This window comes from Plectropomus leopardus, chromosome 14 (assembly GCF_008729295.1).
Source record: "Plectropomus leopardus isolate mb chromosome 14, YSFRI_Pleo_2.0, whole genome shotgun sequence".
In the NCBI taxonomy this organism is placed as follows: Eukaryota; Metazoa; Chordata; class Actinopteri; order Perciformes; family Serranidae; genus Plectropomus; species Plectropomus leopardus.
The window spans coordinates 6808608-6828183 of record NC_056476.1 but is presented as its reverse complement, the minus strand read 5'-3'; the positions used below and the strand labels follow the sequence as shown (position 1 = coordinate 6828183).

At 37.5% G+C, this 19576-nt stretch overlaps 3 protein-coding genes across 4 annotated transcripts; 1 reads left to right on the top strand and 2 right to left on the bottom strand.

The window, feature by feature from the left end:
- Positions 1–494: 494 nt before the first annotated feature.
- LOC121954065 (atypical kinase COQ8A, mitochondrial-like) lies at positions 495–4902 on the bottom strand. Its single transcript, XM_042501386.1, has 5 exons — positions 4630–4902; positions 3773–3924; positions 2312–2620; positions 2097–2163; positions 495–652 (listed from the first exon to the last, which is right to left on the bottom strand). Exons 2-5 carry the CDS (start codon positions 3905–3907, stop codon positions 540–542), a joined length of 624 nt encoding a protein of 207 aa, XP_042357320.1. The 5' UTR covers positions 3908–3924; positions 4630–4902; the 3' UTR covers positions 495–539.
- An 886-nt stretch (positions 4903–5788) lies between these two features.
- LOC121953697 (putative deoxyribonuclease TATDN3) lies at positions 5789–10392 on the bottom strand. Of its 2 annotated transcripts, none has more exons than XM_042500899.1 (10): positions 10299–10392; positions 10186–10218; positions 9974–10047; positions 9809–9893; positions 8991–9053; positions 8769–8878; positions 7829–7884; positions 7636–7748; positions 7233–7313; positions 5789–6647 (listed from the first exon to the last, which is right to left on the bottom strand). In XM_042500899.1, exons 1-10 carry the CDS (start codon positions 10350–10352, stop codon positions 6504–6506), a joined length of 813 nt encoding a protein of 270 aa, XP_042356833.1. In that variant the 5' UTR covers positions 10353–10392; the 3' UTR covers positions 5789–6503. The 2 variants fall into 2 exon arrangements, with proteins under 2 accessions (XP_042356833.1, XP_042356834.1); XM_042500900.1 differs by having other exon boundaries at positions 7233–7310.
- Positions 10393–10527: 135 nt separating this feature from the next.
- fuca2 (alpha-L-fucosidase 2) lies at positions 10528–15695 on the top strand. The gene is made up of 7 exons (XM_042500655.1): positions 10528–10872; positions 11651–11838; positions 11985–12324; positions 12415–12625; positions 13240–13430; positions 13855–13963; positions 15174–15695. Exons 1-7 carry the CDS (start codon positions 10682–10684, stop codon positions 15309–15311), a joined length of 1368 nt encoding a protein of 455 aa, XP_042356589.1. The 5' UTR covers positions 10528–10681; the 3' UTR covers positions 15312–15695.
- Positions 15696–19576: the final 3881 nt, after the last annotated feature.

Below are 19576 nucleotides of genomic sequence, written 5' to 3'. Positions count from 1 at the left end.
ATCTAAAAACATAGTCACACCATATTAGGACTATTTTTTAAGATTTTACGGCATACTTTACTATGACTTTCTTATTTTTAAGACATACTATAGAGATTAGATTTTTATTTTATTTTAGACTATGACTTTTTTTTTNACCATATTATGACTATTTTTTAAGATTTTACGGCATACTTTACTATGACTTTCTTATTTTTAAGACATACTATAGAGATTAGATTTTTATTTTATTTTAGACTATGACTTTTTTTTTGTGGCCTTCTCTGATTTTTAAAAAAAATTGTGAAATACATGACTATGACTTTTATTTTCGGTTTTCATCACTTACTAAAGACTTTTTAAATTATGACTTTTTTATTTTTAGGATTTATTATATGAGACTTTACTTTTATGACATTTTATCACATTTTTAATGACATATTATATTATGACTTTTTACTTTTTTAAATTACACACTATTGTTGCCTTAACATGAGGAGTGACCGTGTTTGCTTTTATGGCGCTAATATGACAGTTAAAATCTAAAAACGTCCAACTCCTCAAACCAGCAATAAAGCAAACATATTTCCCTTATCACCTTGCTGTTGTTGGGGTTTTAAGCTCTTCTTGGCCACTTCAGCGATCGCCCCAATGCCGAGCCCAACAGCCAGACCTGCAAAAAGAAATATTTATAATAATCATGTAAAACATGATTTGCAAGTTATTTTTGAATTGACAGGAACTGTTTAAAAAGTGAAGCTAACATTAGCAACCTGGCAATTGATTTTTATGAATGTCCCTTCACCAATGTCCTACTCTGCATCTGATAACAGCCACGACAAAAAAGGTAGTGATAACAGCAATCAGTAAGCAGAGGCGGGTCTGATTTTTCTCCTTTAGAGCCTTTGAGAGTTCAGGAGTCATTAAATGCCAAAAGAGAAGAGGAAAGAAACGACTGATAGTCCACGCAACATTTTCCCAACTATTGGCGCTCTGTAATTTCAGTCCTGTGAGGGAGAACTGCCGTGCTGACAACCTGCAGAGCGCCTTGTTGGTCTCCCATGAGCCCTTGCTGCTCTGGAGGAAGTGCCAGCGCTGCGAATGTCATTTGCACAACTTGTTTATGCAACTCGAGTCAAAAACAGTTGGACGCTAGTTAAGAAAATGAGTTTAAGTTCATAAAAATTATCTTGAGTTAATAAATGCAACAAATTTAGAAACTGGGCTATTTCATCTTTTAGTTATAAAAAGAAAAGCCAGAGTAGCATTAAATTAGTTCAGAAGCATAATCAGAAGGGGTCTAACTGATGATTTTTTATTACTGATTAATCTGTGGCCTCTTCTATTAATTTAGTCTGAAAATGTTTACGAATCTGAAACCAAGAATAGGAAATTTTTTGCTTAAAATATGACTTTAAATTGTTGCAGATTAATTTTCTATAAATCCTACTATAAAAAAGCATTGTAAATTCTACTTTTAATTAAAAAACTATAGCGTTATTTCACTCTGATCTGGAGGTTGTGGATACCTACCAAATATTGCAGCAAATGAAGCAGCAGAGAAGAGGAAGAAACTTGGATATAAACAGTGCTGGTTTCAACGTGTTTTAGAAAATCTGCTTTGCAAGTGTTTTATAAGGAAGGAAATTATTTCAACACATTTGTCCGACCTCTGGGATACACACAAAGGCTTTTAGTTGAGAAACATCAAATGTAAACATTACATGTGTGGTTTTTTTTTTTATAAGAAATCTCCACAGGGTGCCATTAAAATTTAAGGAGAAAAAGAATAACTTAAAATAGGCTTAAAAAACAAAACTTAAGGGCAGTGAAACTGAAAAAATAAATAAATAAAGAATAAATTACTACATCAAACAATCCTACACTTTGATACATGTGCCAGTAAAGCAACATGTCGGCTGTTTTATTTAACTCTTAAATAATCCCCCAAAACATGCACATAAAGCTGTGTTTTGCGTCATATTTACACAATATCAGACTTTGCCAGCACCTGGCAGCGGCCCAGTAATCTGAGACTAACTGGTTATAAGGATTATGGAAACATCAATGTCACTTTCCTTTTGCAACATACCCAGTATACCAGTAAACACACCTACCTCCAAAATTCACCAGCCTTCCTATCCGCGTGACAGGCACCTTCCTCTCTCTGGCTCTGTCACTGAGCTGAAACACAGGACAAGGACTAAACTTGTAGGACAAATAAAAAATGCTTTAAACAATGTTAAAAAAATAAGAATAAACACATCACTGAAGCAAGAGCTACTGATTCTAAACATACAAACACTGATTTTAAAAAAAAGGTGCTGGGTACCACTTGCTTATGTTGCTTGATGTCTGTTTTCTTGGCGTTTCCGGCTTTATCCACGTCCTCTTGTGTCAGACGTCCCACAGTGGGGTTGTCCTGGTTAAATAACCTGGTGTGTCCACAGAACAGTTGGCGTGTCCAGTCCTTACGGTACTTCAGATGTTTAGTGCTGGGTTTCCCGCTGCAGGTCGTCTGTCCGCCGTTTACACCTCCAGTGAAACAGGTGCTGAAACAAGCTCCCATAGTGGAATATCTGTGAAGCTGTGCCGCTGCGGATCTGCGGACGCAGACTTCTCGCTGTTTGCTGAACGTCTCCTGGACAACAACATATGATTCATATGAGCAGGTGGTAAACATTTAGGATACATGCTCATTTGGTTGTTCTTCCAGATAACTATGAAGCTACAGCCAGCAGCTGGTTTGGTTAGCTTAGCAGAAAGATTAAACATAAAAAACAGCACTTCTATAATTCACAAATTAACCCCTTAACACATCAGTTTTTTTTCAACAGATTTTTTTTATAACATGCTTTTCACTTTATTTTGCTTATTTGATGGAACTAATTCATTTTTTTGTTTGTTAATTTGTTTTCACATATCTGAAATAAATGTTCATTCATTAATTCTCAGGTTTCAAAGGGTTAAGTTGTAATTACAGTTTAAATCCATGTCTATCCAGACTCATATGTAGCCAGACAATGACAGTGCTTCAAATATGTTAATGTGGAGAAGCTACAAATTCTAAAACCTGGACATCTCACACACACATCTCCAACTGTTTTAGAGTGTGAATTCCCAAATGATGGCCAATGATGTTTTAGTCACAGTGACTCTTGAATTCCAATTTTCTTGCCGACTTATTATTATTAAATTTAACTAAAAAACAGATCTAACTAATTATTTTGAGATTTTGCAATGCAACGTCAGAAAAAACGATTCACAAACTCCAGCTTCCCAAGTCTGAGCGTTTTTAAGACTTTTGACAAGTCATTTTCAATTTCAATTTGAATTTCAGTCATTTTAATAAAAAATTAAGGCCTAATTTTTAGATTAATGAATTCAATGCCTTTTAAGACTTTTTAAGGATCCGCAGCGGGCCTGTTGAATTACCTTTTTGATTGAACTCTTTATTAATTATTCAAAGTAAACAAATCAGAAAGGTTTTAAGGGGTAGCCACTAGCTGTTGGACTACAAGTAAACTCTGCATCAGTTTCAGGGGTTTCAAAGCAAATATGTGGCAGCAAATGTTCAAATGTTGTTTCAGAGGCTTTACTTCCCACTCTAAATTTTTTAGATAGTTTTTGGCAGTAAAGACCACTATGGGACTTTATAAATCCTCTCATCTGTTGCAGTGTGGATGAGGTGATGGTGCAGGATCAGACTCTGGAGGAATCTGGGTTGCATGTTTGTGAAACTCTATCCGGCTCTGCAGCTGCATGATGACCAGATCCTGGCTGACTCGCTCACCCTCACTGATCCGGCAGCGTGATGGAAGTTCACCAGCCTCTGGTTCCCGGTGCCGTGCAGGCCGCCGTGTGGGGCTCTGCTGGCCGCCTGCTTCATCCAGATCAGACCCCTCCAGACCACCACGTCACCTGTCATGGTGTTTATGTTCAGACCTGCAGAAGACAGGAAGTAGAGGTTACTTTTGGGTAGTGAGGTGAGATGGAAGAGTTCAGTTGAGGCCGTGTGTCTCTTAATATAAACTAACATTGTAAGATATAAATAAAGGCAAGCTTCACAGTTTAAATCATAAAAGAGCAAAAGGTGACGGTCATTTCAAATGCAGCTTAAATGGTAAAAATCTGTTCGGCCACGGTGGAGATATCAATGTCCAAAGTCAAAAAACTGTCAAACAAATCTGAGGGCATACAGTGGGTTTCAGAGGGCGTAATATCAGTCAGCTACAAGCTATAGACAGGTGATTTCAACATATTGACTCAAGGAGATATATACTGAACATTTAACCTGGGGCAAAACATTACTGAGACCATAAATATTCACTTAATGAGTCATGTGAAAGGATATTGTTTGGGAGCAAATGAGCCCGGGAACATAAATACGCCCCCAGTTTAGGATCTCATCAGTGTCTGAACATCAGTTTATGTTCCCATGCTTGTAGAATAAAGCCTGACTCCACGTCCACAGCTTTAAGAAAACAACCTAATCAAACACTGATAAAAGTGCAATATCAACCTGGCTGGCTGTGAGATAAGAGTGAGCAGAAAAACACGCACACTTTTAAAACGTTTTAAAACAAATACATTTCAATAAAACAGATTTTCCGACAATTTTAACAATGAAAAATCAAAACTTTGACTCACCACCAACAGAAGTTTTTTTTAACCCTTCAGTCCTCTCAGCACCGCGGGCACGCTGTGAGCATCGTGCGACTACAGCACGAGACGCCGTTCACCTTGATTTGACTTGACACACTTTTTTGTAAACACCTCAACTCGAGCAAGCAGGGCGGAGAGGCGCGCGACACGCTGAAGGGCATGCTAATTTTCCACGCGGCGACACCGCGGGGACGTTTAACAAACACGAGCCAATGAGGCAAAGTTCAGCCGCGAGCTCCGGCTATAAACAAACCTCCGCACTGGTCCGACAGACCGTCAGTCCGTCCCCGAGGGCGTGACGGCCGACGCGTCAGCGCAGAGCGTGAGCCGCACGCACGATGCGTTCACGACAGCGCAAACATCCGGAAGAATGAACACAAATCAATTTAGTTTAGTTGAAATCATAATGGTGCCAAAGTAAATTTAATGGTTTCTGATTTAGTTTTTTTAGGTAAATTTAATGATGTCTGGAGGTCAGTGACCTAAGTAAAACTGAGTGCTATTTTCCCGTTACCCCCCCAAAACTATAAAACTATAAAAAAAAGAAAGTTTAATTATTTATAAATGTCAATATAAAAGTAATTAACAATTTAAAATACAGACTAAACTGCTTATTTTAATCGTGCAAGTGTTGCTGTTATTTTCTGTCATTTACATAAACATGCATATGCCACTCTGTGAACCAAATATATATATATATATATATTATATATATATATATATATATATATATATATATATATATATATACATACATATATATATATAAAAATGTACTTTAATTTTATTTATTCTAATTCTGTCACATGCTACAGACTTTAGATTGTTTGACTTTATTATGCAACAAGTAAGAAAGATAATCTGGGAAATTAGAGCAAAATAAAAGTATAGAATTAATTTTATTGAGGAAATATAGTAGAATTAATGTATTGTGGGGATAAACAACTTTATAATCAAGGACATCATTACATTTAGCGCATGACTTACTCTGCACATGTTTTCTGAGCGCTGATACAGATAATAAGTTAAACAGTACTTGTCAGTTGTTGATATGTGAGGCCGTGTCAACGTCTTTAATAAGAAATCTGCATTTTCACCTGCCATATCACTACTGTCAGGCTGAAAAAACAAACTTAGATCTCAATTTAGTTCATTAATTGACATTTTAATTTTCCATTGAAACAAATTAAACTGTTTTAGCCAAAACACATCTAAAGTACTCAGCAGTAGGACATAACTCTAAACCCTCAGAGCTCAAAAGTCGTATCTTTTGAGGAGCACTTGAAGGCAGCAATACCCCACACAGCTGTGAACTGCCACTGACTAAGGGCCACTGGAGTTTGGCTACAGCAGCTAATGTTGAATGATGAATCATAGTACAAGTGACCACTGAAATTACTAACTTAGTGATGTCACTGCTCTGCTTAGACCTGTTGATGGGAAAAATATAAAAATAACACTCTGGCATGTGATGATTATTCACTTTACAGTGTTTCAATGAGCGCCCACGATGGATGCCAGCTGTTGTTTTTGATGCTTGACAAGGTGTTAAGAAATGTTGGATGTTTCAGATGCATCACACACATGAAAAATGTCCAACTTGTGTGTTAAATTATCTCATCTTCCTTCATTTAATAATACATGGAGATAAATAAATGGCTTCCCAAACTCAAGTACAGTTATGTAGTCCACATGTTGGTGTTTTGGCTTTAAATAGGCGGCTATAACACAGATTTTCACCTTCTCAGACTTAATGCTTCACCAAGGTGCTTTAAAATGTAAATCAGACTTCCACATTAAATTATTTGGGCATATCATTTGAGATATTTTGACTGATGAAATTAATGACCAAGGCTTTGTCAGAGTCTGATGGCAGATTTAAGCTTTGGGAAGAGTCGGAGAGCGTTCTGTGTCGTCACCTCCATCACCTCCTGCAGCGACACTCCTTTGATTTTACTGATGTACTCGGCAGAGATGCAGATGTTTTTGGGCTCATTTCTCACCTGCAACCAGGAGGCAGAACATGAAGGGGTGAAAAACATTCAAGGTAATACATGGGGTTCCCACACATTTCAAACAGTTAAATAATATTCCTTAATATTTTACACATTTTCATTCTTAAAGTAGTTAAAAATGTAACAATATAACAATACAGCCAAACTTTATTAAACATACTTTCCAGTCATTTGCGGATAAAAAAAACTGCTACAGCTTGCTAACTTTACTTGCTCATAAGACATTCCCGCTACCAAATGGCTTCATATGCTCAACGCCAACAGACAAGACCGACACAAACAGGTACTTTGCAAAATGTCAAGACCGTGCTTATTTTTGGGGCATAGGAACACAATGATGGTGTAGATGTAAGTATAATTTTAAAGGTGTTTTAATTACAATTTTGGTAGGTTTGGATGCATTTATTCATTGTAAACAAATATTTGTTTTATGGACATGTCTAATAATTATTTTGCAACCTTGCAGGAAACCTGAGCGCTCTCGATGCCTGAATTAATTAAGTTTAACAAAAAAACAAACCAAACCAAACAAAACAAAAACATGCAGTGCAAATGAGAAAAAAAATACTTTACCTGCTTTTCTGGACCAAGAGCAGGTGAATCAGTTTCTAGACAGATGTTCTCTAACGGCAGCTGTTTCACAAGTTTCTGCTTCTTGGTGGAAAATACACAAAAAAACATCATTAATCATTAACATTTAATGTGATAAAACAGCCAAGTAAACATGTCGGTCTGTCTGAAGAGACCGTGTCAGTATTTGAGTTGTGTAAACTATGAATGCTCAAATGTAAAAAAAACAAAGATATTCAAATAATTTTCAACTATGTTTTTAAAATCCACAAATTCCTGTCTATTAATAATCAAATTACAAATAAGCATGTGTATGTGTAAGAGTGTATTTGCTGGTGTTTACATTTTTAGCAAGGTTAGGTTAAGACACAGTGTAAATTAAACATGATCTGGTGCTCTGTTGTACCTGTTCACTGCGTATGATGGACGGTGGGATAGAAAAGAAATATCCAGCCTTCACTCCCTCCATGGCGACAGACGGTTTCCCATCAAAAGCGTGAAGCAGCACTTTCTCGACACCTAGTGAATTTTCAGAGGAATTGCAGTTCACCACTTACACACTCAAGTAAACAGGAGATAATCTAAACTTTGATGTTTACCTTGCTCTTTCAGGAGCTGGATGGTGGGTCTTCCTGCAGACCGTGAATGAACATTTCTAGAAATAACATAAAAACATTGAAGAAGTCTGTTTGTTAAGGCACAAATGATGAATTTCATGTTGCTGCACAGACTGAGGATGTATAGATTGTTTTAAAGATGCTCTGAAAACATTTTTCTTTGACAAAAAATTTGCAGTCAAACATGCCATCTAATTCTGGGAATGCCACCAACAGCTGTTTGTTAAATAAGTATTAAATATTTTCACAAAGTTAAGGGCTGTGAGCGGATTTCTAACTTTCAAATATCAGGATAAAAAGCTGCCTGCATGGTGAGTACATGTTCCTGAAAAAGACTGACTCTTTACTGACGTTATGATCAATTACCCGTTGAAGACGGGTAATTGATCATAATGTGTTGAAATGATACTCTCATTTTTGTGGAAGCATCTAATCCCTATACTTTAATTGTTCTTGCCTTTTTTCCGTGCAGCTGATATGATATTGTGATGTAGTGTGCATACTAGAGCAGCAATAATTTATTTATTAACTAATTAATGTCACTATTAAATCGCCAACTGATATGATAGTTGATTAATCGGTTTGAGTTAATTAAAAAAAATTCTAAAAAAATCCAATTGTCTGATTCTAGCCTTTTAAATGTAAATAACGGCAAACATAAATAGTAAATTTCTGGTTTCTTTCCTCCTCGTTGACAGTAAATGGAATAGCTTGAGGTTGTGGTCAAAACATGAATTTGAGGACATATCTTGGGCTTTAGGATATTTTCTTACATTTTATTACTGAATTATCAAGAAAATAATCAACAGATTAATCAACAGTGAAAACGATCATTAGCTGCAGCTCCAGTGCAGGTAAACTATCTTAAGAAGCTTAAATTCAATCTTCCAGTTGAGTTTGTATCATCTACAGTGTGACTCACAGAGGGAGATCCAGTTCCTTGGCGATCTGTGCTTGACGAATGAGGACCTGCCTCTGACTCTCTTTGTCAGTCTCACCACTGACATATCTGGGTGTAAAATCCAAACCAACCTAAAATAAAAGACACACATAAAAAGAGTTAACACGAATGCAAAAGAAAGCCAGGACAGCAAACTTTAATTAAATATAACCACATCAGAGATACTGAATTATTAATCATTACCTCCCCAATGGCCACAAGGTGGTCTTTATATTTCTCTATTATGGGCAGAGCAGCATCTAGATCCTGGAAAAAGGACGGAAAAAACACACTTTATTCCTAACATGACAACTGTGGAAATTCACTGAAATACTCCCAAAACACAATAAATGTTCTCAGGTAGGACTCATGGAATTGTTCAGGTTTTGTGATATCTGTTTTTGGGATTTCTGCCATCTTCCCACCTCTGTGGTGTGGCTGGGTTTATGCTTTCATAAATTGTCCCCGTTACTCTGGCAGTTTCTTCTATGAATCATCCAGAGTAATGAGGACTTTGTTTCTGGAGGCAAGTGTTGCTGTATTTCAGTGCAGAAATTCTATTTAAGTTAAGACATTTCTTTTTTAATTTTCTTCAAGGTGCTTAACAATCAATCAAAAGATTATACCCTCTGCTTGATGTAATTTCTCACCCATTTCTCCACTGTCATTAATAAATACAGGCAAAAAAAATTACCTCCAACATATTTCTAGAAAACATGCAATAGATGGCATGTAATCAAAGTTAAAAGTAATAACAGTAAAATAAAGACTTTACAAAATACGAACAGATTAGGTTAATAACGTGTACACGTACAGTATATGGAGAATATGGGTTGGAGAAGATAGGTGCTACAAAGCCCTCTGGTAGGATCTGGACCTCTTTGATTAAATGTTATAGGTTGTGGCAGAAATCTTAAAGAAATACTTCAAACCAAAGCTACCTGCCTGTAGATAAAACTACAGGTGAGTGAGATCATTGTTTTTGTAATTTGGGTGAACTGACCCTTTAAACTGTAGCCTACCTGGAGAGTAGCCCCCCTCTGTTGCTCTGGGGGGACTTCTTGAACAGGGTGGACGCCTAAACAGGGAAAAATAAACCCAGGAAACCTAGAAACCAGTGAAAACGTCAACACAAAGAGACAAGTGACGGGTTAAACTCAAATTTTGTCACTCGAATAGTCGGTTACCTCTGTGACAAGTCGATTATCTTGTCAAATTCCCCTGCATGCTCAGCCACGGCTAATAATGCCAATAGTCCAGCCTTGGAAAAAAATAAAGCAGAGAAATTAGTTAAACACACAAAATAACAGCGATACTAAACGCTTTCTTCTTAGTTGAGACCAAAGACTGTACATAAGGTTTATATGTTAATACACTGCCTATGGTTGAGACGGCTCACCTTTTTTGAACTCTCAACCACCTCCTCTAAGTCCTAATAAAGAAAAGCGGAACAGTTAACGCTTCATAACATATTTCAGATATAATATCGCGTCGTCAAAAGAGTGAAAATACCTTGTCAAAATCCCCCGCAGAGATATGACAGTGACAGTCGACGTATCCATACATGTGGACACTGTAACATAAACATCACCTAATTCCGCAAAGTGAGACGGACCGCGCATGCGTACACTCGTAGGAGCGCGAGATGTAGAACACGGCGTTGCCCGGGGAGGCGGTGTTCCATTAAATCTGATTGGTTGAACGTCACCGGTCAACAAATTAAACATCCAACAACAGTATCCTCGCGTCTGTAAATTACCTTCCTTGTTTTGTTGCTGTATTGTGTTGACTTCATGGTTTTTACTGTCAACTGTCAACCGCTTCATCATGTGATAGTCACCCAGCCCTCTGAGGATTGTTTCGCTTCACGAGCTTAGGTGAGATCTGAACCTGAAATGGGATTTTTAACAGTTTCTTTCCTTTTTTCCTTTTTGCTGTTGATCGGCACCGGCAGAGCAAAATACGAACCCAACTGGGAATCCATCGACTCCAGACCATTGCCAGAGTGGTACGATCAGGCCAAGTTTGGCATCTTCATACACTGGGGGGTCTTCTCTGTCCCGAGTTTTGGCAGCGAGTGGTTCTGGTGAGTTTTGGTCCCCCGTTTCTTGTTATTCATATTTAATGACACGGTTTCAACTTTACAGACAAGGAGAGTTTATGGTAAAGTCTGAAACTGACATTCAGGTAACGTACACGAAGTGAAGCAGGTGATCACAGTATGGGGAGTATACTTCATTCCCTGAACTGTGAAGTCACAAACTGTCGTTTGGAGGAAGTTTAAATCAGCATTAAAGCAAAAACGAAAATCTCGCCACAAGGTCAAGGTCCATTCAGCAGCTGTTATTGAGCTTTAGGTCATATTTCTATTTTTTCCTTTGCATTTTTAAGACGATCTTGTCCCTGTTTGCTGATAGTCTGCTGAAGAAGTGGAATCATGTGGTTTCACTGAAAGCTCCAGAATAGCAACTTAATGGTCCTTATGGTGAGATACGCAATTTTTAAGTTAACAGGACTATAAGCTCTGAATATGGTTAGAAAAAGTGAAAATTTAAATACATTATTTCCGGGTTTATATAGAGTATTGTAGGATGTTTAGAAAATTCTTAATTACTTATTAATTAATTACTAATTATGACAATAATAACATGCCTTAATCAAATGGTAAGTTTGAACTTTGTTTTAAAACTTGTAACCTGTAACAGTCTTTCACCTTCCAATAAAGACCATCAACCTAAAATATTAATTGCAATTATTGTTTGAAATACAGGAAATATACATGTATTTTGTTATTATAGAACAAAACTGTTCAAATTGGTGGCTTGTCTTCCTTCAGCCTGTTCTGCGTCATTTGTCTGTTGCAGGTGGTACTGGCAGAAGCAAAAGTTAAAGCCATATGTAGACTTCATGCAGAAGAATTATCCTCCAGACTTCAAGTATCAAGACTTTGCACCTCAGTTCACTGCTGAGTTCTTTGATGCCAAAGAGTGGACTGACATCTTTGCTGCATCAGGGGCAAAATACATCGTCCTGACCACAAAACACCATGAAGGTACAGGACATGATCGAGATAATGTCTTTTCTTGTTTAAGTTGCTGCACAGACACAAAAGGTAGTTTCAAAGTGCAAAAACAAAGCATATAATTCCACACATGCTGCGTCTTTGAGGGTATATTGTTTTATCTACATATTTTTCAGGTTTCACTTTGTGGGGCTCAAAAAACTCCTGGAACTGGAACGCAGTGGATGTTGGACCAAAGAGAGATCTAGTAGATGAAGTTGCGAGTGCCGTCCGCACTCACAGTGACATGCGTTTAGGGCTGTACCACTCTCTCTTTGAGTGGTTTAATCCGCTCTTTGAACAGGACGCTGCCAATGTCTTCACTACAAACTACTTCCCTACCAGTAAAACTCTGCCTGAGCTTTATGAGCTCATTCTCAAGTACAAACCAGAGGTGCTGTGGTCTGATGGGGACGGCGACGCGCCTGACAAGTACTGGAACAGCACAGGTTTTTTAGCTTGGCTCTATAATGACAGGTAATAAAGCTGAGTTATACAGTAAATGTGTGTTTTGTTAGATTCAACATGTACACATAAAGTGTGATATCTATCTGCATGTCTTTACAGTCCTGTACGAGACACAGTGGTGACAAATGATCGCTGGGGTTATGGCTCTATCTGCACCCACGGGGGATATTACACCTGCGCTGATCGCTACCAGCCAGGACACCTGCTCAAACACAAGTGGGAAAACTGCATGACCATCGACACAAAGTCCTGGGGTTACAGACGCAATGCTCCTCTACGTGACTACCTCACCATCGAGCAGCTTGTAGCGGTGAGACAGCAATACCTCATTTACCTGTAAACAGTTTGATTAGGTTGAAAAAAATCATAATACGTGATAAAATGTAAAATATAATGTTACAATAAAATAGCTTTCACATATATATATACTATATACAACTACTAATATATATTAGTAGTTGTATTGTCTCTCTAAGTGGTCTTTGGAGTCTCTCTCGTGGTCATTTGACATGTCTTTGTAGTTGTTTTGTGTCTCTTAGTGGTCAGTGAAAGTCGCTTTGTAGAAGTTTTGTGTCACTTTGTAGTCATTTTGTGTCACTTATTGTTTTCATAGCCTTTCTGAGTCCATTTGTCTGTCTTCACAGCTGTTATACATCTCTTCTATTATTGATGATAAACAAGGATAGGTTTATATTTAATATGCTGGAACCTGGAATGTTTGGCACTTTGCATTAAAAATTGAAAGTGTTGCCCATTCATTTTCTGTTAGTCAGTAAATAGGTAAGTAATAGTTATTCGCTCTCCTTTACTTTTCTAGTATTAGTCCTATTGAGTCTGAGGGAACAGCACCCTCAGGCTGCAAAGAAACATTTGTGCAGAAAAGCAATAAAGTCTCTTCTATAAAATCCAACCTGGTGTTTTCAGGCGCTGGTGGAGACTGTGTCCTGCGGGGGAAACCTGCTGATGAACATCGGCCCGACACATGATGGAAGGATCATTCCCATCTTCGAGGAGCGTCTGAGGCAGATGGGTCAGTGGCTGAAGGTCAACGGGGAGGCCATCTACAACACAACAGCATGGCGTGCTCAGAACGACTCTGTCACTCCCAACATCTGGTGTGTGTTCATATATGTTGGTTGCAGTGTGCAGCCAAACTTTTTAAGAGAACTTTGTGGTATAGATTACATTTCTTCCCTCTTTGTTCTTGATATTTTGACACACAATTCCCACAGTTCTTGTACAGAATGTGAAATGATTTCTATACACGTGTATTTCTTCACAGTTTATTTTGTTCCAAATTGCCTCCGAAAAAATCACGCATTGTTAATGATAGTACTATATTATCGCCTGCTCACCTGCATCTTGGCCAGCTTTACATTAGGGACAACATTAGAAATAACTGTTTGACTTACATTTAGTCATCATAGCGGTGTTTAATTAAATTTTCTCTTTCTCATAATGTCGAACTAACTAACATGTAATGACATCAGATATAATAAATTATATTTTTTGCAAATAATTGCATGTCTGTCTTTACAGGTACACTTTCAGACCACAGGAAAAGAGCATCTTTGCTGCTTTACTGGAATGGCCCAATAAAGGATCTGTGATTCTGAATGAACCCGTGGCTACACAAGGACAGACTCAGGTAAGACCAGAGCCAGAGGCAGAGCTAAGCTATTAGCTCTTTGCCAATAAAAAGTATATTCAAGTCTCAGCATATATCATGATTGCTAAATAACAAGGAACGGCAGCGCAGACATTAACTATGTTTTCTATTACACAGTTTGTCCACAAATAAGTTTGTTTTTCAACTGCAAAATTTCCCGACAAGTATGTAACTTGGTTTTTCTGGATCCCAACCTTTGAATTCAACTGAGTTTGAGTTAACAAACACAGTATAACATAAATTTCTGTTGAATATTAGGGAATAACTTAGTAAACAATTCTTAAACCAAAGAAAAAAAGATTAAGGGATCAGTAAAAAAATGTTTAATATTTAATATTTATTTTAAAAAAAAATTAAATGGTTATTTGCAAGTTATCTTTTTAAACTGAAGTCATCATTAGCATATATTTTTGCAGATATTATCTGTTAGATGTGATAATTTTTATGCAATATATTACATATTTTTAAGACTGTAAACCTCTTCAGTCTGCCTCACAGCAGTTACATTTTCTGAGTTAGCAATATTTTTTTTAATGGTATAGAGGCTCCAGTTATTCATGCTAGCTGTTGAAATAAATAATTAAAGTAGCATATAAGGCTACAACTAATTGTTATTTCATTGTCGATTTCTCTAACAATTATTTTCTCAATGAACTGATAAGTAGTTGAGTACAATGATTGTCAGAAAATAGTGAAAAATGTCTACAAGTATTTAGAGGCCAAGTTTTTTTCTGACCAACAATCTCAAAAAAGCTAGTTTACCATAAAATAAAACAGAAAAAAGCAGCAAATTGCAAAAAAATAGTTCCTTAAAAGTGTTGTAAATGTTTGAAATAGTTGCTTATTAATTTTCTGACAGCTGACAAATCAGATGTGGTACCAGTACTTTCAGATCTTATAGCATAAATTGATTAAACGAATAAAGACGGTAAAAATGTATGACTGGTTTTACAGACTATTATAACGTGACTCTGGTCAGAAAAAAAGAACCTCTGTCATATTATCAGAGAACGAAATGACAGAGTATTTAATCAAAGCTCAATATATCAGTCTAACTCATCAAATAACTACACTGCATCCTGGGAGATAAAGTTAACTCATTGTTCATGCTGCATCTCTCTTTCTTTCTCCCCTTTTTTTCTGTCAATTTGTTCGTGTTTTGCTTTTGTCCTAAAAAAAAAAAAAAAAGGTGGAGCTTCTCGGTCACGGCTCTCTGCAGTGGGAGCCTGTGAAGCCCAGCGGGCTGCGGGTTCTCCTGCCCCAGCTGTCCTTCAGCCAGATGCCCTGCCAGTGGGCCTGGACACTGAGGCTGACAGGTGCCACTTAAAGGGAACCAGAACAGGTGAAGAGGAACTGACAAGGCTGGCGGCCGAGAGAGAGACCTGACGTTTTAATGTGTTTGAATCACTGAAGCAGAAATGCACCGTACTGTCTGTGAGTTGCACTAATACAGTATAGAAATTGTCCTTTTTGAAATACAAATGCAGGGAAATCAAGAATGAACATTAATACATGATTATTGTTTTTGATCTGAGTAACTTTCGTGATTAAAGTCTCATGTTCTAGCTCCGGTGGTGGAATGTCACATGTACATTTACTCATGTACTACACTGTACAATTTTTAGCAACTTTACGTGAGTATTTTCATTTGACGCTACTTTAACTTTTACTTTTACTTATGACATTTTGGAAGCCAATGTTGTACTTTTCACTTCACTATTATTATTTGAAAACATTCAGGGTTCCCACACATTTTCATGCATAATATTTCAAAACTTTTTATGACTTTTCAAGGATCCATCACAATTTCTTGTTCTTTGCTTCCCCTGATTAGTGTTTTTAAACATATCAGATTCAAACTCTATTTAAATGGAATTTCAGATACCGAAGAGAAGAGGGAAACGTATGCAATGTTGAACAAACGTTGTCACACATCAGTGCGTATTGGAACTACGATATATAATCAGCTACAGAAAATACATTTGCCGTTATGTTACATTGCATGAAAGGTTATCTACGGAAGATAACTGACAATTTCATTACACACAACACAATTCACAATATGACTTTTCCAAAACATTCAATGACTTTTACTAATTCCATGACTTTTTCAGGCCTTGACAATGTGACAGAGAATTTCCATTACTTTTCCAGCCTTTTCCGTTTTTTTCCAAGACTGTGGGAACCCTGAACATCAGTTACTTTGCTGATTCAGATTATTAATACAAAATATAAATCAACTGATAAATTATGATGTATTATGGATTAAGCTACCCAGCCATTTATAAAATAGTTGAAAATGATGCTTACACATCACTAATAATTCAACAATATAATCAAAACTAAACAATAATATAATTAAAACTATGCTGGGCCATTCTGCATAAATAGTACTTTTACTTTAGTTTAAGTGTATTTTAATGTTAATACTTATGCTTTTACTTAAGTTTTTTAATGCTGGATTTTTATGTGTAATAGAGTATTTTTTACACTGTAATATTACTATTTTTATTTCAGTAAATGATCAGAGTACTTCCTCCACCACTGTCTAGCTCAGGGATCCTTAACTTTGTCATTTTTATGTCCAGAAAAGGTTGACCCATATCCTATATGCATCAGTCAAAATGTGACCTCTAATGAAAAAAAAACTGTGAAATATGATGTTTCAATTTATGATTTTTCACCACCATTTTCGATCATTTTTTTTAAGCTTTCATGTTTTTATGTGATTTTTAAATAAGTCTGCAGCACTAATCAATTTGGAATTGAATGTTTTATACGTTGAAGAAATGTTTAAATAAAATTTTAAGCACCATCTTTTTGTGTTATACATCACGTTTTCTAATAACTTTTGATTGTTTCAGTTTGACTTTTGCACTCCTAGATTACCTCAGTTATTGCATCCTGTCAGCGCCCCCTGCTGCTCACATCTGTATCTACACTTCGGCCTTGCGTGACATTTTAAAGCACGCTGACGGCGCAAAACTGCTCTGTACTCTACACCCCAGCTGTGCAAAGACGGCCCAGGAAAACAAGCCTCCCTGTCATGCATCAGAAGAATGTCGGGGAAATGAAATCATCTGCACGCTGCACAGTGACCGGTAAGCCTTTGCTCCGCTGCTTCTCACCGCGCTCACACTACGTGGTTAACCCGTTATTGCTTTTGCCTTCTCCTCCTCCGATCTCAATAAAAAGAGGTGTATTTGTCACCTAAGATGGTGAGTCCGGTGCAGGGCAGGTCTCACTGTTGTGTCTGCTCTCTGTTGCACGCCTTTAAGGTGGGAGGTCCCTGTTCTGCAAATGTTCCATGACGTGCAGATGGGGGGTTCGCAAGGGGTTCTCACGTCCATGCATTTCCCACCTTCAGCAGGCTATCCCCGGCCTGGGTACCCGCACATGACAGCTGATCCCCTAAACAACAACAACAACAGAAAGATGTGAGAATGCAAATCGTGTGAGGACAAATGTACAGTGGACTGCACACACAGTGGGCTGCCACATTTTAATTAAAGTTGGCGATTTTAACTATTTAAAAAAATAATTTAGCTCATATTTATTCTATGTTTGTAAAATGAAGTGAGCAGAGAACTAAAGCTTAAAGCTAAAATATTGAAATGTCAAATATGAAGCTTTTACATATGAATGTGGGGCTGAATCACATTCAGCTTTAATGGCCAAGTAATTGTGTAGGCTACAAAGAATTTGACTCAGACTCAAAATATTTTATCATTATGAATTTAAAATTGAAAACAAATTAAATGAATATCTGAAGATTTTTTTTTCTAGTGCAGGGCTGCAGCTAACAATTATTTTCACACAAGATTAATCTGTGGAGTACTTTCTTGATCAATCTTTGCACCATTAAATGTCAAAAATAGTCCCCATATACCCCCTATAAAAACATGAAAATAGCAGAGGACTTTTATTTTGTTTCAAGGTCAGACAGTTAGAAGCCTGCAAAAGGTCTGTGTTCAACACAAGCGTAAGAGATTTTCACCTGTTGTTCTATGACATGAAAATGCATCAGTAAATCCCCCACTCATGAATTTAAAGCCTTTATTGTATCTTTAAAAAGGCAGTTGCTAAACGGTGGCTAAATGAGACAACAGAACGTCATCATGTTGGATACTACAGCCTCTGTGATGGTGCTGTTAAGTAATGTGAGTGTGGTGTAATCCTTTAATATCCTAATGATAGTTTTTTATTTCTGGCGATGCATTTAGGCTTCAGTTGTTAATTTGTGAAGATTGTATCAGAAATGTTTGCCGTGGAGCTTATTTGCTGCAACAATCCAAATCCAGTGGAAAACTCCTATAGGCTTTTTGACAAGGGAACCAAGGCAATGCCAACTGTTGGCCTACAGGAAACCGTCATCCCTGGGGCGCATTGTATGGAACATCAATTTCACATTCAATTTTGCAAGCATTTATCATATTGAAAAGCATGACTCAATTAAGGCAACATTTTATATCATAGACGTCACATTTTAATGCCTATCAGCACCTGTAACACTGTATGATCACATATTGACGCACTGCGTTGCTGAAGCTTGTTTTTTCCACTCACTCCTGCAGTCTTGGTGCTGTAATCTGTGGTAGTAATTATATATGTAGACAGGAACCGGGGAAAAAAAAAACTGGCTACAGACGTTGGCATGGTTGCCATGGAAACACACAATCATGTCAAGATTATTTTCAGGTACTGCTGAGATAATGGCATAAAGTACGGTTGGTTTGAGAGAGCTGAGGGATAAATGAAACGATGGACGATTGATCAAAAAGTGAATGAATTAATGATGAAGTGAAGACGTGCAGGATCGAGGTTTTATATATGAGTATTTACTGGTGTTTGTATCAGCTGTTTGTTCAACCTGCAGCGTTCAGTGTCCCCTGTAAGTGATATCTCAGTCAGTCATATGACAGCCACTACAGCCAGCAGGGAGGAAAGCCTCATTCCTTCCATTCATAAACCTCCCCCCCTCGCTGTGTGTTGTCCCCTCTGTCTCCCCCCTCCTCCCATCTGTTTTACCACTAATATCATTAAAGCCCTGCTAGTAGTCGGCTGCCTGTGTGGCATTCAATCACATGCAAATTTGTGGCAGATTTGAGCTGGTCAGCGGAGCCGTGGTGCAGCTTTAGATGGTGGAAATGCCAAGCAGTGTGGAACATCCTGGGGGACAGACCATTATATTTATAGAGATGGGCGACTTGACCTTCACTGCACATTGAGTATCAGCCATTTTAGTGCCGCTCCTCTAGATACTGAATACAGCATAATGGATCTCAGCTGCAGTGCAGTTAGTTAGCCTCAACTTCATCTTCGGGTTGTTAGAGGCTAATAATAGCTCTCTGCAATTCCATACTGTGGACGGACTCCGTCAATACACAGTCTCTGCATTCGCTGCTTTTTTGGCACACAGCAAGTTTCAGTTTTCAAGAAGAAATGCTCTGTGAAATTACAGTTGTTCTACACAAGAAATAAAAGCTTTCCCATTTGGGTAGGATACTGAACTCTGAGGTGAAGTTCGACTCTAAGTCGTTACATAAGTTTAAAGTCTTTGTTCTGCTTTAAGGTACAAGAAAGAGCTGAGTC

Coding starts and splice junctions, on each gene's coding strand:
- LOC121954065 (XM_042501386.1), bottom strand. CDS start 3,907: ATGACAGGTGACGTGGTGGTCTGGAGGGGTCTGATCTGGATGAAGCAG. Junction 2,621..3,772: donor ACGCTGCCGGATCAGTGAGG/GTGAGCGAGTCA, acceptor GTTGTTGTCCAG/GAGACGTTCAGCAAACAGCG. Junction 2,164..2,311: donor TCAAGCAACATAAGCAAGTG/GTACCCAGCACC, acceptor CCTGTGTTTCAG/CTCAGTGACAGAGCCAGAGA.
- LOC121953697 (XM_042500899.1), bottom strand. CDS start 10,352: ATGTATGGATACGTCGACTGTCACTGTCATATCTCTGCGGGGGATTTT. Junction 7,885..8,768: donor AAGGAACTGGATCTCCCTCT/GTGAGTCACACT, acceptor TGTTATTTCTAG/AAATGTTCATTCACGGTCTG. Junction 7,314..7,635: donor CCATCATACGCAGTGAACAG/GTACAACAGAGC, acceptor TTTTCCACCAAG/AAGCAGAAACTTGTGAAACA.
- fuca2 (XM_042500655.1), top strand. CDS start 10,682: ATGGGATTTTTAACAGTTTCTTTCCTTTTTTCCTTTTTGCTGTTGATC. Junction 10,873..11,650: donor TTTGGCAGCGAGTGGTTCTG/GTGAGTTTTGGT, acceptor TGTCTGTTGCAG/GTGGTACTGGCAGAAGCAAA. Junction 13,431..13,854: donor TCTGTCACTCCCAACATCTG/GTGTGTGTTCAT, acceptor CTGTCTTTACAG/GTACACTTTCAGACCACAGG.